General features: G+C 36.8%; 2 protein-coding genes across 4 annotated transcripts; both read left to right on the top strand.

Annotated features, from left to right (window-relative positions):
- Positions 1-377: 377 nt before the first annotated feature.
- Positions 378-9,638, top strand: LOC137708537 (serine/threonine-protein phosphatase 5-like). 2 transcript variants are annotated; one of them, XM_068447635.1, is made up of 14 exons: positions 378-609; positions 1,704-1,794; positions 3,130-3,299; positions 3,371-3,442; positions 4,153-4,303; positions 5,781-5,963; positions 6,913-7,021; positions 7,114-7,231; positions 7,538-7,685; positions 7,955-8,203; positions 8,368-8,493; positions 8,590-8,690; positions 8,826-8,900; positions 9,020-9,638. In XM_068447635.1, the coding sequence occupies exons 2-14, from the start codon at positions 1,716-1,718 to the stop codon at positions 9,077-9,079; spliced, it is 1,641 nt and encodes a 546-aa protein (XP_068303736.1). In that variant the 5' UTR covers positions 378-609; positions 1,704-1,715; the 3' UTR covers positions 9,080-9,638. The 2 variants fall into 2 exon arrangements, with proteins under 2 accessions (XP_068303736.1, XP_068303738.1); XM_068447637.1 differs by lacking the exon at positions 5,781-5,963 and having other exon boundaries at positions 381-609.
- Positions 9,639-10,470: 832 nt separating this feature from the next.
- Positions 10,471-15,276, top strand: LOC137708100 (protein MAIN-LIKE 2-like). 2 transcript variants are annotated; one of them, XM_068447093.1, is made up of 7 exons: positions 10,471-10,547; positions 12,065-12,181; positions 12,296-12,940; positions 13,069-13,236; positions 13,333-13,746; positions 13,978-14,833; positions 14,973-15,276. In XM_068447093.1, the coding sequence occupies exons 2-6, from the start codon at positions 12,074-12,076 to the stop codon at positions 14,800-14,802; spliced, it is 2,160 nt and encodes a 719-aa protein (XP_068303194.1). In that variant the 5' UTR covers positions 10,471-10,547; positions 12,065-12,073; the 3' UTR covers positions 14,803-14,833; positions 14,973-15,276. The 2 variants fall into 2 exon arrangements, with proteins under 2 accessions (XP_068303194.1, XP_068303193.1); XM_068447092.1 differs by having other exon boundaries at positions 13,978-15,276.
- Positions 15,277-15,786: the final 510 nt, after the last annotated feature.

The following is a 15,786-nucleotide window of genomic DNA, read 5'->3' as shown; positions in this document are numbered from 1 at the left end:
TTTGGACCAATGTTCCAATTTAGGTGTGTAAAAATACAAGTAAGGTGAACGTGCTACGCGCATAAGTGATTGATAGATCTGTTCAATTTATTGAAATGTTTTGCTTTTTATTGTTTTTTAAATTAAGGAAGCATGATTAGCTCCAACTATAAATGATTGATAGAAATCATATACTTATGGAAGTGTAATTTGCTTCTTTGTTTTTTTCTCTCTCTCTCTTGTGAATTGTTCACGTTCATTTAAATTGTGTAAATCCTGAAATTGCATTTCTAATCGGTAAACTTTGTCTTTTATGTTGAATCACATGAACAAAAGCCTAACAAGACAATTTTATTTTATTTTTTTTAAATCACATAGAAAATAAGCTTCCTAAAATCTCTCTCTCTCTCCCCCCTCTAGACCCAGACATCTATAGTTTTGCCTCTGAAGTCTAAACCCTTGTACAATGAACTAGACCAAGACCCCCTTTTACTACGTAACGACAGCTGCTGGTATATCTATCTAAATCCAAGGTCCTATAAAATTAGGGTTGCTCTTTCACTCCAACTGTCTCTCTCTGGTATCTCTTCTCTCTCTGCCGAGATCTGATACTGTCTGCTGATGCAATAGGTATATAATTTCTTCTATTGGGTTAGCTCCCTGTTTGGTTTCTGAGAAAAATAAAGGATTAATCTTTTGTAAATTTTTCCCGAACTGTTTCTTTTAACTGATTCACTGTTTAAATCTCTGTTCCGTACGGTTTCTGTTAATGAAGACAAGGAAAAAGATATTAAATTTTCAATTTTACGAATGAGTGGATCATATGTTTGGTTTCTGTTTAATTAGAATTCACATTGGCCGAGCAAAGTTGTTGTTTCAAGGGTCGGTTTGTCTGCTTTTCGGGTCCCAATTTTTGTCGAAATTTTGGAGATTGAAAATCTTAGAATTTGAAGCTGTACGTATCATTTTTGGACAACTTAGGATTTCATTCAGTTTGTGTTGTTGGTGATTCTGAGTTTTTTTGCTTCACATGGGTTGTGGGAATTACTAATTAATAATTAAGAAAACATGATAGAATAGGACATTTTCGATTTCTAAGGTTAATGGGTCTGTGTCTTTTGTGACACTCTTGTAAGGTGTCGATAGCGTTAGCATACGCTGAAGTTTTAGAACTTCTAAAGTTGTGTGTCACAGTTGTGAAGCTGTTAATCGCTCTAAAGGAGCTAACTTTTGTCCATAACTAGTAAATGCAGTAACGGAGGAATCTGTTGTTGCCATGTCCGACGCTAAAAGACAATTGCTTGAATGTCGATTATGGTATTTCGATGGAGAATGAGATTTTTACACAATTGGGGAAGGATATAGCTTCCTATTGGTAGAAAATAATCATAATCATTTGATGTATGGCAACATAGAATTTAGTCATCGGAGGTACATGTATAATTAATTCTGATTCAGTGCTGAGTTGAATTAGAAGAGTTGAATTAGAAAAGTATTAATGGGCATTGAGTATGACTAGCATATTAGTTTTCATATTGACGAGTCATTGATATTTTCTTGAATTGCAATTTAAAACTTTTTTGTCTGTTCGAAAGAGAGATGAACTGTTATTGCCTGATATGTCATCTCAACCTTACTTGAGAGCTGATATTGATTGTAAAGTGAGGATGAGAAATTAATCATGGAATCTGTAATTTGCTAATATTCCACTTTACTTATTGTAGACGACAAAGTTTATGCCCATCATGGAAACTGATAATGCTAATGTTAAGCAAGCTGAAGATGCTAAACTCCTTGCCAATGAAGCATATAAAGGTAATAATCCGTGTTTCTACATTCTGTCATTACCCCTTTTTTCCTTTTAATTTAATTTAATATGTATGGCAATGAAATAAACTATCCTTTAAATTTCTTGGATTTTATGTACGTGTATTTACAAATCAAAATTTAAATAATCAAAATAGATTTGATATGGGTGAGATTTACTTTCGGTGTTGCTAAATAGTAAATCCTAACAAGTGGCCGACATTATACATATACCGAACACACTATTCTAGAAATCCCGGTGTAGGTGCTGAGCGGTTGGCCACTTCTCTGATTAACCCCTAGGCCTTTGAAAATTAAGAAAGGGCTCCTAGACCTGCATAGGCGCATGCCTAACCTGTCCAGCCCACCCATACCTACCTAAGTCGAGACTCTCACTTAGACAGAAAATAGATAACTTTCATTTTGCATTTTATTTTCTTCAATAAATTGTAAGGGACCTGTCAGATACTTAGATGAACACACATGATATGCTTGTTCCCCATGTTTTCATTATGTTCCAATGTTTTAAAAGGCTCGCCTTAGGGTGTGCCTAGGCATCCTCTGAGGCTGGGAGGGTTGCCGCCTCTGTTTTAAGGGAGTGGGCGGAAGGAGAACGAAGGAATAGGGGGGGAATAGGTTTTAACTGCCTCATACCTCTTCCTTGCACTATCGTCTCTCTGCTTTTTTTTTCTGATTTTTATTTTTTTATATAATGGATGTGTGTGCTGTCTGCGTGCATTGTTATATGAGTGCTCATTGTGCTTTTCATCCTCTATTATATATTTATATATAATATATATATATATGTATGTGTGTGTGTATGTGTATATTTATAATATATGTGTACGCTCAATGTATATATTAAAAAATTTAGGTCCCATGAGGTTTTGCCTCACGCCTAGGCCGGGCTATCCCTTGGACGCCTCGCCCACGCCTCAAGCTTTTAATACATTGTTATGTTCTAATACTTTTATAATCTATATGCCATTCTCATTTTCAATTTATTTATCCCAATGCAATTATGTATTTTAAAGTATAAGCACACACTTATTTATACGATATATAATAAATTTACTTAAATCCACCTAGCCCCACCTAGTCGCCTAGGCGCTAAGCCCCAACCCGCTGCCCGATTAGTGCCTAGCATCTTTTAGAATCTTGATCTCGCACAAGTGCACTGAATTGAATGAATTCATGTGAGACATTGACTTTATCTATTTGTTTCCCCACAATTGGCGAGAATGCCTCGGTCCTCGCATAGAGATTAATTTTGATTTGTTTGTACTTGTAGTGTGTTTATTTTGGGGTATGATCAATGTGCTCATATTTTCTCTATGATATCAGCTCATAAGTTTGCTCAAGCTATTGATCTGTATACACAAGCGATTGAATTAAACAGTCAGAATGCTGTATACTGGGCCAATCGTTCAATTGCCCACCTTAAACTGGAGGAATATGGTAGCGCCATACAAGATGCTTCCAAGGCTATTGAAGTTGATCCCAAATATTCAAAGGCATGTTTTATCCCCTAGGTTTTGTGCATTTAGACATGTGATTGTGTTCTGATGGTTTTCTGTTGTTGCAGGGATACTATAGGCGAGGTGCAGCTTATCTTGCTATGGGGAAATTTAAAGAAGCGTTAAAGGATTTTCAGCAGGTGCTTTCTCCAGCACTTTTCTTCTTGAAAATTCTGACAAAATTGAATTTCAATACCTACTATCATATTAAACTGCAAGAAGTTGAAATATCTATATTGAGACCAGTACATTTAAAATATCTATATTGGTAGGAGGATTTTAAACAATCTATTCATCATGTGAAAATGGTTATCTGCCTAGTTGGTTGTTTTTTACCGTAACATCTGATAGTGTTTTCATTAAAGATAAATCTAAGTTTCTGGAGAGTCAAAGCTGCACAGTCTGAAGGTCGTAATTCTTCGTCATTTTATCACTATAAAGTTGCATTTTGCATGTCTCTGAAAGTTTTAGAACACAATCTTTGTCCTTATTCATTGTGGCTCACATCTCTTATATGCACATTTACTGGAGCAATGCTAAACTGTAGATGGTTATGGTTTGTGCAATTGGAACCCTTACTGAAACATGGTACGTCCCCCATATCTGAACAGGGAGCGGTTGGGGTAGACAATCAAATTTCATAAGCTCTTTAATCAGAATTTTCAATGTGATAAGACAAGCTTAGGCCTAGTGTAAGAAAAGAAAAATCAAAGTGTGCAAAGATTTTTTTGTAATGCCATCGTCTTTCCTTTGAGAAGAAGGATGCCTTTGAAAAAGTGTACCAAATTTTCTTTTGGTAACATTCTCTAAGAGGCTGCATTGTTTGAATTTTTTCCTTGATCTAAAATAGGTCAAAAGAATCTGTCCAAATGATCCTGATGCTACCAAGAAATTGAAGGAATGTGAGAAAGCAGTGATGAAACTTAAATTTGCTGAAGCAATATCTGTACCGGAGGCTGAAAGGCGTCCTGTAGCTGATTCTATTAATTATCATTCTATAGGTATTAGTGTTGTTGCTTTTATGCTGATCTATTTATTGTTATGTTTGTCCGAGTTTTTCCACCTTCTTCTGCTTATCTTATATAGATTTTATTTCTGTATTTTTCTTTTTACGTTTCAATTTTTTGCAGAATTTCATCATCGTATGTTTCAACTTTCAAGCAATGGTTTTATTATTGTTAGAGTTGCTTGTATATGCTTCTGAATGTTGATATATATGTTCAAGGCATTGTGTGGATCTTATTCTTTGAAATGTGCTCAAGTGCATGATATTGCAATAAGAGTGAATGTGATAACAGGCCGATGCATCCCCTGTTTTGTTCTATTTTTTTTAGTGGAATTGGTTTGTTATTAAAGAAAATATAGCAGTTCGATTTAAAAAATTCTCTCTTTTAGGTTTGAAGTTTTGTTAACTGCAAGATTTGCTCTCGCAAACACAGGTGTCTGTTTTCTTTTCTTGGAAATGTATGATGGCACCTGATTTATTTCATGGTTCTGTTACTATTTACCCAATTCAGTTTCATTTCTTTGTAAAATCCTGAACTTTGTTACCAATCCCTCATTGTATGAGTTTTACTTGAGCCATTATATAGTGCACTATTACCATAATACTGATTATTTGTCTGAACTCCCAAGGGATACTTAAGAATTTCAAGGCTTGAATTTTCACCAACTCTAGTAATTATGAAAGATAGTTTTTAGATTTGTCATTTATTGATTCTGAATTAAGCAGGTTTAGAGCTCTTAAAGCAGCTTCCATGTTTGATAAGTTTGAGTGTATTTCTAAGATTCGTTAGTGTTGGTTGCATTGGTAGTGGATGCTATTAGGTTAGATACGGGAGCTGCAGAAGTGAGCATGTTGACCATGTAATGTACCAAAACTATAATCATGGCAGTAGGGATGGAACTTGGGTAGTATTTGTACTGGCGATTTTGTGAGTGCTATGGTTCAGAGGGTCCGTTATTACCTAGAAGTTCCTCTTTTTTTATTTTTCATTTTTATTGAAGTGATCATTTGCACATTCAAATTTCATTAAATGGGGCGTTTAGTAGGGATATTTTGGATGAATGAGTTTTCATCGGGTTGAGTTTGATATGGAAGGATCCTCTCATATCAGGTTCTCTCCTGTCTCTCATGTCGTTGCACTTCATGGATTATTTGGGACTACATAGTTGTCCAAATTGTGTTTTACAGATGGATGAACTATACACAAAAGTTAACGCCGTATAATGTATGCATTGGTTGCTTCTGTTTCTGTTGGCGTCGGGGTAGGATCCTTTTTCTTGTCTCGGTTGCTCGTTAGTAAGGAATCAGTTCCTGAAACATGTAATCCTCAGTTTTGTTAGCACCAAATAAGCTTGATCAGCATTAAGTAACTGATTATCATTTCATTTCAAAATTCTATTAATGTGCACTATACTAAATAGTGTCTGTTAACAGCATTAATTATAATATTCTTATATATTGTATCATTATAGGAATGGCCCCCAGTATGTCACCAGACTACTACATAGCAGCAATTGGACTAGGAGTTGTGGCAGCATTGGTTATGTTCAGAGCAGAAGTGACTGCAGTTGTGGCCACAATAGTGGTGGTGATCATGGTGGCCCTAGGGGCACGTTGGTGGCGTGGCTTTCGTGGAAGTCGAGTAAATAACCTAGGTTTGAGTTCACAATCAATGAAGCATAAGATAAAAGTCAAAGTCAATCTCATAACTTCTAATAGTTGGAAAGTTCTGTTAGGTTCTAGGAGATGTATTACAAACTAATATATTCATTCACTCACTGCTAATGCATTCTTGATCCTACCATTTAGATGGCATACTTTCTCGAGAATGGATTTTCAGTCAAATGCATGGTCTTAATGGAGTTAAAAAGAATTGAGCATGGATGATATTTACTCTAGCTAACCCAAGTGGGTAGATCTAGGCCTTATATATATTTTATAATTTTTTTTTCTAGATCAACTTTCTTGAGTCGGGATTGAACTTTGTTTGCTTGTTCTAAAGTCTATGTTGCTCTGGATCTAAAGTTGGTCACAGAAAATTGGAACAAAAAAACCCAGTTTGCAACACTAAGAAAATAATCAAACCAGGAAGCTTAAAGTATTCATCTTAATGCGAATAAGAATTCTCATGAGCGGTTGTATCTTTCTTTTGTTTGTGTTTATTTGTGTGCCTGCATTATCTAGCTTCATTTGGTAAGCAACTTTGATTTTCTGGACTCATTTCAAATGTGGCATATTATTTGGTACAGCCAGACGTGTCGTAAAAGTTATCACTTACTGCAATGCAATGGAGTTGCTAATTGCTTTTTTGGATATTGATGACTGATTGAGCATCCATCCTTTTGACATGTACAATCGGGTAGAAAATAGTATGTTCCATATTTTTAATATGTGATGCCTTGGTGAAGGTCATGCATGTACCCACATAAAAGTAGTGCCCTTGAATTTTATAGATTATATAAGTGGAGGGACTCTCTTATGGCCAAACCCTCACTCTCAAACTAATGATATAATAAGGTCCTATTTATGTTTACATTGGGTAAAGCTTATTTACGTGCTTTAGCACTCGAGAGCTAATGAAAGTGATATCTGTTTCAACTTCAGATGTGGAGCCACAATATGGTGGTGCAAGGATAGAAGGGGACGTTGTTACTTTGGATTTTGTGAAGAAAATGATGGAGGATTTCAAGAGTCAGAAGAATTTACACCAACGGTATGTATGGGAAATTACAATACTCACTGTCATGGACCTTGGCAGCAAAATATTGTTGACTTTTTTCACTTCACCTGGTATCGATTTTGCAGATATGCGTTCCAAATTGTTTTACAGACGAAAGAAATGTTGCAAGCCATGCCTTCTCTGGTTGATATAAACATTCCTGAGGGCAAACATTTTACTGTTTGTGGTGACGTACATGGTCAGGTAATACATCTCTTCCATATCCGTAAGATACTGGATCGAGTGCTTGATTTGACTTTGAACAACATACAACATCTTAGAAAGTTAATTGATAGAGAAATAAAGGGGTGTGGACCCGTAAAATGTCAAATACTAGGTGAAACCATAAATATTTCAATTTCACATTGTCTTATGGTTTTTTCTGAAGTCAGCCTAGTCCGACTAAAGTATTATAGCTTCTAGTTTTGGTAGTTTTGGTGGTTGTCTACATGATATGTATCTATTAATGTTCTAGGCACTCTCTCATTTGTTTGTTTGTATTGCCTGCAGTTCTATGATCTTCTAAATATTTTTGAGCTTAACGGGCTTCCTTCAGATGAGAATCCATATCTATTCAATGGAGACTTTGTGGACAGGGGATCTTTTTCTTTGGAGGTGATCCTAACGTTGTTTGCATTTAAGTGCATGTCTCCATCAGGTGAATCCTTTAGTTTTCTTGATCTGTTTATAATTTTTTTTGTTAGTGTAGTTAGAATTTTTTTTAGGCCTTCCATATCTTTTCTGAAGTCAAGTTGAAGCCACTTTTCAATTACTTTGTCGTGAGATATTACTGTGTAGCTCCTCCCAATTTCAATATTATTTTCAACACATTTCTTTTGCTCATTAATCTGACCATGTTGGAACTTTTTTTTTTTTTATTGGAAAGAAATATTGTTCTGAATTGGTAACCTGTTGTATGATTTTCAGCTATATATCTCGCAAGAGGAAACCATGAGAGCAAGAGCATGAATAGGATATATGGTTTTGAGGGCGAAGTCCAGTCCAAATTAAGTGAAAAGTTTGTGGAGCTGTTTGCTGAAGTGTTTTGTTGTCTACCGCTGGCTCATGTGATCAATGGGAAGGTTTTTGTAGTCCATGGGGGTCTTTTCAGTGTTGATGGAGTGAAACTCAGTGACATTAGAGCAATTAATCGGTTTTGTGAACCTCCTGAGGAAGGTAATTTATTACATTCCTTCCCTTTATTCTGCTTTTCGGTTACCTCTGTTATTGGCCTTAACCAGGTGAATTCAAAGCTTGAAAAAATGTCATCACAATTTCACAAACCTTATGTAAGTTAATTAGCCAGCAGATTTTTTATTTGTTTTTCTGGGTTTCATCAGGGTTAATGTGTGAATTGCTGTGGAGTGATCCACAACCTGCACCTGGAAGGGGGCCAAGCAAACGAGGCGTAGGTCTTTCTTTTGGTGGTGATGTGACAAAAAGATTTTTGCAGGAAAACAATTTAGGTAAATTTACTAGTGTTGACAAGTCATTTTACTGAAGTTAGTGGTGCTACTTACCAAAAGATGTACGGGAGGATTTACCTGGCTGTTAATGTATAGATTTAGTTGTGCGATCTCATGAAGTAAAGGACGAGGGTTATGAGATTGAGCATGATGGCAAACTCATCACTGTTTTTTCTGCTCCAAATTACTGTGATCAGGTAACTGAATGATTGCTAGTCGGCTACTCTTCTATCATTAATAAATTCGTCTTGTAAAACTTGTTCTGTATGAAACCTTATTGAAGATTATTTTTGCACATCTGATAATTTTGGTTTATGGTTTGCACGTTGCAGATGGGTAACAAGGGTGCCTTTATCCGTTTCGAATCACCAGAATTGAAGCCTAACATTGTTAATTTCTCAGCAGTGGTCAGTGACTCCGGTCAATTTAACTGCTTCATATATTTTAACGCACGCGCGCTCGCACATACTGTACAATAATGACGTGTCTAGTTGCACTAAAAAAATTCCTTTGTATAATATTGCAGGCACATCCTGACGTCAAGCCAATGGCATATGCAAACAACTTCCTCCGAATGTTTCAGTAATTATGTCCAAGTGGAAGTGCCAACACGGTGTGTCTTTTGCTATCTGACAACTCTCCGGTTGAATACAACTTTGCTTCAGAAGGCTCTGCTGGAGAAGGGGTTGGTGCATGTTCCCAAATGCAGTATCTTGTTGTGATTACTTTCCGTAGACATGGTTTTTTCCATTTTACCTGTCATTCTTGTGCTTGTCACCGCTAGGGCGAGAATATTTCATCCATTTTCTTTGAAATCGTTTGTGTTCTTGTGCTTGCTCTCGGAAGCCAGGTTTTGGGACGAAATTCATAACCGTATGAAGAATGACTGCCAGCTAAAGTTCATGGTGTTTTCGCCGTATGAAGAATGACTGCCAGCTAAAGTTCATAGGGTCATCCTGCCCGAGCGGAAATACTTGCCTATCCTTGTTTGTCTATCTCTCTCGTCACATAACTTCCTCTCTCGTATGAGATTTAGATGTGCATGTGACTTGTATATACCAGTAATTTCTTTGACATCAAACGATACTTCCAGTTGTGTTGAAATTCACAAATAGTCCATGCAAAGAGAGAGGAGTTGAAACAAATTGTAGCGACCATTTGCCCTTTTGTTTTATTGCTGCTTAGAGGTTGAAATAGCAACTAGACTCTTGAAACATGGACTCAAAATCGATTGGCCCTCTTTTAAGCAATCGTGCACGTATTGAGTGATGTTGGAGCACATGCAGCCGTTGAGCACATCAAGTGGATAACCCATTTCAGATACCTCTACCCGTATGTCAGCATCAAACTCATAACCAATTGTCAACCGGTAAAGAGGTCCAAGACGATTAACCTTTTCAAGCTATTTCATAAAGTTTCTATCTGAGGACATGTTATGACCGGCTCACTTAGGTGTTTTTCTTAATTTCGGAGAAAAAAAAAAATAGTCGTAATACTTGATGAGAGATGCAAATTGAAGATGTGATGAAACCCGTGCAGATTCTGATTAAATAAGGGTATCAAAGTCGAGTTTCCTAATAAACGTTGGTATGCAATACCTTGCTCAAATCAACGGTTAGAGTTAAACGTTTTAGATGAAACTAATGTATTGCAGAATTTGCATCAAATCAAACTATAATAGAACTACGCAAGATACTTGTAACTTAATTGATTAAAAGCGTTCACCCATGCAACTAACGTACCAATTTAAGTTTCCCATCTCCAAATACCGTTTGAAAAAATTACGTAATATTATCATAGGGGCGTCAAAATTTTTGGGCCCAATACCAGGCCCAATCAAATTACTTTTTAAGTTGCCCAATTTTAATATTGGGCTCGGGTTAGGGCAGTGAAACCCGCCCAAAATCAAGCCCTAGTGAGAAAATGAAAAATTAAACAGAAAAATCACGAGTTTGTGTTTTCGCTTTAGCTTCCATCGTCGTTTCGAGGCTCCAATTGCTTGAGTTCATCGACGCAGCTCTCCTGGCGTCGTTTTTGCTTGATTCGCCTTTCAGGTTTGTTTATTTCCTCCTCACCTTTTCTTCACCCGCATAAAATCCTTTCCCCTTTTATCTCTCCCACCTTTTTCTTCTCAGCTCCCTGTTTGGCTTCCGAGAAAATTTAATTTACAAACTTTCTCATGAAATTTTCCTTTTCAAATTACACCACCACCGTTTTCGGCTCACTTACATTTTTGAGAATTTTGGAAGTAAAACCAGCTACTGACATAACTGACACATAATCTCTTTTTTTTTCTTTCCTTGTATTTCTCGGAAGCCAAACAGGGTTTTTTTTTTTTTTTTTAATATCTTGGGTGTGATTTTGATTGAGGATTAGGTATGTGTTTGGATTAAAGCAGAGATTATAGCGTTGTGGATGTGAACTTTTGAATGTATAATGGATTTCTGTGGCGATTAAGACCTGAATTGGATTAATTATTTTTAAGGGGTTTTAATTAGAGTTTTGGCTTTGGGTGCTGTATATTGGTAGCTGCAACTTTCAGGTAGTAATTGTGTTGTGAAGGTAAATGAAGATGATAAGTGGAGCTTTAAGTCTTAGTGTTTGTGTATTGGTTGAGAGAAATGGGTCTTGCTCCATTTGCTTGGTTCCTCGAAAAGTACAAGAGGAATTTAAATGCATTGTGATGCATGATGCGCGAAAGACTTTTTTTTTTTTTTTTTTTTAATCACAGCGCGCTACGCGCCACATACATAGGTTTTTTTTTTATTTTATTTTTTTTTTTTTACTTTGCATTGTCAAGAAGGATGATTTTTTTTCCGAATTAATGATACCGATCATTATCAACAACAAAAGCAATGTAAGAACTTTTTGATATGTTCATTTATTCCTCAGAAAATTTTCGGTGCATTGATGGTTTTCTGTCAAGTCTCGCAATTTGGTTTTTGGATAGCGAGAGGAAAAAGAAAGGAAAATGCTTCAAAGTGTTGTTCTTTCATATAACATGTAGATGAGTGGAATTTCTTGATTAGAGTCATTCATTGGTCATGAATTAAGAATGACAGTTCATGGGAAGAATTGTAATATGAAAAAGAGGACATATTCCAAAGAAGCGTACTTAGAATCTCTCGTGTGAAAAACAAACTGCAGTTTGAAGCTCTTTCTGTAATCATCTGCAAATTCTAGTATTGGACATATTGGAAAATGCAGAGATTAAGACCTTAAATACAGGTCTCTTAATTTGATCCAAGTAGGTTCAGAATGCACAAAAAAAGGTTTCAATTCTAATGTAAATGAAGTTTTTTATTGCTGCTTCTTTCTGACTGCGACAGCTTTCGTATTTATTCTAACTTGTGCTCCAATTGACCTCATTCACATATGTATGTGAAGCTTCCTGGAGCTGAAACTCTTCGTTTATAGTATCCAAGTTAGAGGCAAAAATAGTGTGTAAACGATTTCCTTTTGTAACTTTGTCGTTTCTGAGTTCAACGGATTTACTAAATATGATTATGGATTAAGATGCTGCTTTCTAGTTCTTTGTTGGAGCTAATACACTGGGGGATATTTTCCGTAGTTGGCAGTAATGGAAATGATACTAGGGGACCCTTATGGGACTAATCCCGGACCAATTGATGGTTCAGTGCTTTATGATCAGGACAAGCATGTGTCTTCAGCAGTTTGGGATGGCCAGGTGCAGTGTGCTATTTACTGACCCGTATAGGCTTTTTACCATTTCCTTCAGTCTTTTTTAATGAACTATTTTTTCTGATCTGGATGATAATACATACTTTTTAACTACCTGCAGGAGCGTGGTGGACTCAGATGCCATGAACACACTTCAATGCTTGATCAATGGACACTCACGGAAAAACAGGTTGAGTTGGTGGAGAAGGCTGGATTTGGTTATTTAAGATTAATTCCGGCAATTAGTCTAGATAATGCACTCATTTCTGCACTAGTTGAAAGGTGGAGGAGAGAAACAAACACTTTTCACCTTAATGTTGGAGAAATGACGGTGACTCTTAGGGATGTCGTGCTATTGCTCGGTCTAGCAATTGATGGAGAACCTGTAATTGGTATAACACATACCACCTGCAACTCAGTTTGTGACAGGTATCTCGGAAAAGTACCAGAGCCTAGTTATACTAGTGGTGGAATGGTGAAGCTAAGCTGGTTGAAAGAGTTCTTTTCCCATTGTCCTAAAGATGCACCACTCAAAGTGGTTGAATGTCATACCCGTGCTTACCTCTTATACCTTGTTGGAAGTACAATATTTTCGACAACTACTGGGAATAAAGTCCCTGTCATGTACCTTCCACTGTTTGAGAATTTTGATGATTGTGGGAGATATGCCTGGGGGGCAGCAGCTTTGGCATTCTTGTACAGGTCACTGGGCAATGCTTCTCTGAGATCTCAAAGTACAATTAGTGGCTGTTTAACGCTACTACAGGTTATCTACATGTCTCTTTACTTCATTTCTTTTCTATTTTCTATTTTTTCAGCAATTCCTTTGGCTCTTATTTGCAGTTGCTTCTTGTCGATATCTTATATAATTTATTTCATATCATATTGTTGCAGTGCTGGAGTTACTTTTACCTAAATATTGGACGACCAAAGCTCAATACTGATTCAATGCATGATCATTTTCCTTTTGTTCTTAGCTGGAAAGGAAAGCAAAGTAGGCCAACAGCATACCGTGATGTAGTGTTTTACCGTAAAGCTCTTGATTCCTTAAAACCTTGTGATGTAAGGTTTCTCTTCCTCTTTACATTGATAACTTATTCAGTATATTCTAATTTTAATGTGGATTCAGAATATATTTGACATGGTATTGGCTTATAGGTGGAGTGGCATCCGTATAGAAATATGGAATGTACGGTGATTCCAGAAGATATCAAGAGCAATCTGATAATAGAGAGGTCAAAAACAATGCTAATATGCTTTGACAAGGCAGAAAGGCATCTCCCAAATCGTTGCCTAAGGCAATACAGCATGCTTCAGTCGGTCCCAGAGGATGTACAGCGATGGGAGAGAAAAAGTCGTCGAGTTGGTGGGGTTGACTTGTCAGGGAAAATGGAGTCAGAGCTTAATGAATGGCTGGAACGTCGATATCATATTGTGGATGGTGATGATGGTGCAGATGAAAGTGATTATATGCAGTGGTACTTGAAAATTACACGTAAATTTATAGGGAGGCCTATATCTCTCTCGTCTGAGTCTCAAAGAACAGTAAGCTTCAGCAAAAAAAAAAGAAAGGTAAGATTGTGTTAATTAAATATTTAATTATAAATTTATTGGTTATTGTCATATGCAAGGATAAGAAAATGGTGGATTATTTTTAAATGATAACTTTATAGGTTCGATTCTCGCCAAAGGCGAATTTGAACCACATTATTGCTCGCCCATTGCGAGGCTTAGCCTACTCCCCATCCCTTAGTGTAGATAATATCATTTGTTCAAAAAAAAAAAAAATATTTACTTTCGCAGAATGCTGGGTTGAGGGATATTGCACGCATAGCAGATACATTCATAACAGATGGGTTGGACCAAAATCAAGCTGATTCAATTGAAGAAATCAGGAGTATTGCGCATCAATGTTTGGGGGACCAGGTTGGTGGTCCGGACATACCGTCACCCACCCCACAAAGTGATTTTGGGAAAAGGATAAGAGGAAAGGAGAGGGTAAGAAGAAAAAGTATGGGAAAACATTTGCGGAAGGATGATCCAGCACAATACATTACTGCTAGTGAGGATGATCAATCCCAGTTTTGTGGTACCACTGTCATGGTTGAGCAGTTACGTTTTCAGGATGTAGATAGTGACGATCATTCGCAGCTATATCCTATTGACAGTGAGGTCACTGCTTTGCATATGATGAACGGAGATGGTGAGGATGAGAATATGCAGCTATGTAGTGCCGACATGGGGTTCGACCCTTCAGGGCTAAGCCATGCGGCTGCTGTGGAGGGTAATTCTGAGCTAATACGTGCAGTTGTGAAGGTCGATGACACAGAGCTTTTTGAAGCAACCGAAGAGATCAACTCACAGCTTCGTGATGCAATAAATGAAGTCAAGGATTCACAACTGTCTGATTCAACTAAGGTAGTTGATCCACAGATTTGCAATGCAACTAAGGTCATTGACTCACAGCTTCGTTGTGCACATAACAAGGTGGATGAGTTAGAGCTTCCTCATGTTACGAGTGAGAGTGATCCACACACATCTAAAGTTGAAGCAGAGGTTGTTCCAGAGGCTTCTCTTGAGACTTCTCAAGATATTGTGCAGCAGAGTAAATGTAGTGTTGCAGTATAGAGTAAAGGCACTATCATGCAATATTTCTGAGGTAAACCTTTCACACGAGTAAAGACATTCACTCTGATCTGATAATTAAGTGTTCGGTCTTATTTCTACCATTTTCCGCTTGCATTTCCTTCTATACCAGATGAATGATGAATCTATAATTCCTTATTATTGTTTGACAGGCAGGTCGAGCCTCACTATACAGTATTACGAATATGCAGGTAGATTAGCAGTCTTGGAAAGGTAACAGCTCTTCGTATATATGGCTAGTTAGCAATACGATGCTTGGATTCATGTTAATTATTGTACTGTTTTGTGTTCTGTAACAATTTATTACGTCTAATCTATTTTTGTGTCGTCGTTGTCTTTCGTTTATCGATTATACATTTTCATTTCGAAATGTAAAAATTACTGGAACTTGTTTATGTTTAGGTACAGGGAATAATGTTCCACACTAGTATAATTTCATGTATATTTTTATCCCTATGAAAATTTTGATGTTTCATTTCTTGCCGTTATTTTTGTTATTTTTCGTACAAGTGATACTGGGGGAGGGGGAACTTGAACTCGGGTTCTTAGGTGATGGGTGAATGTTTTTAACTAATTGAGCTACAATTCTTTTGCGTACTGTTGGATGTTTATATTTCTTGAACAGAATGCAAGGGACAAATGCAACCATATGTGCACACGCTTGTTGTTGAGATACGAACTCTGAACCTCTTCGAACAAGGTCGAAACTCAGAAACTGCAAGCTGTGAGGTAAAATGGTTGTGTGCTTAGCTTTTAGGCGTTCAGTAGCATAAGTTTAATGTTTTGTGCTACCATGCGACACTGCCCTGGTTTGCACTTTCATGTCATGATTTTCTGTGAATTAAGAGAACATTTATACAACACATCCAGAATTTAGAAAAATCAAAGCTAAAAGCAATTTCAATTGCCAATGTGAAATATTGGATTGGCAGCAAGGGTATGATGAACTTTTTAAGTTCATATATC

The sequence above is a fragment of the Pyrus communis genome, chromosome 11, assembly GCF_963583255.1.
Source record: "Pyrus communis chromosome 11, drPyrComm1.1, whole genome shotgun sequence".
Lineage (NCBI taxonomy): Eukaryota > Viridiplantae > Streptophyta > Magnoliopsida > Rosales > Rosaceae > Pyrus > Pyrus communis.
This window is presented reverse-complemented; position numbering and strand designations above follow the sequence as displayed.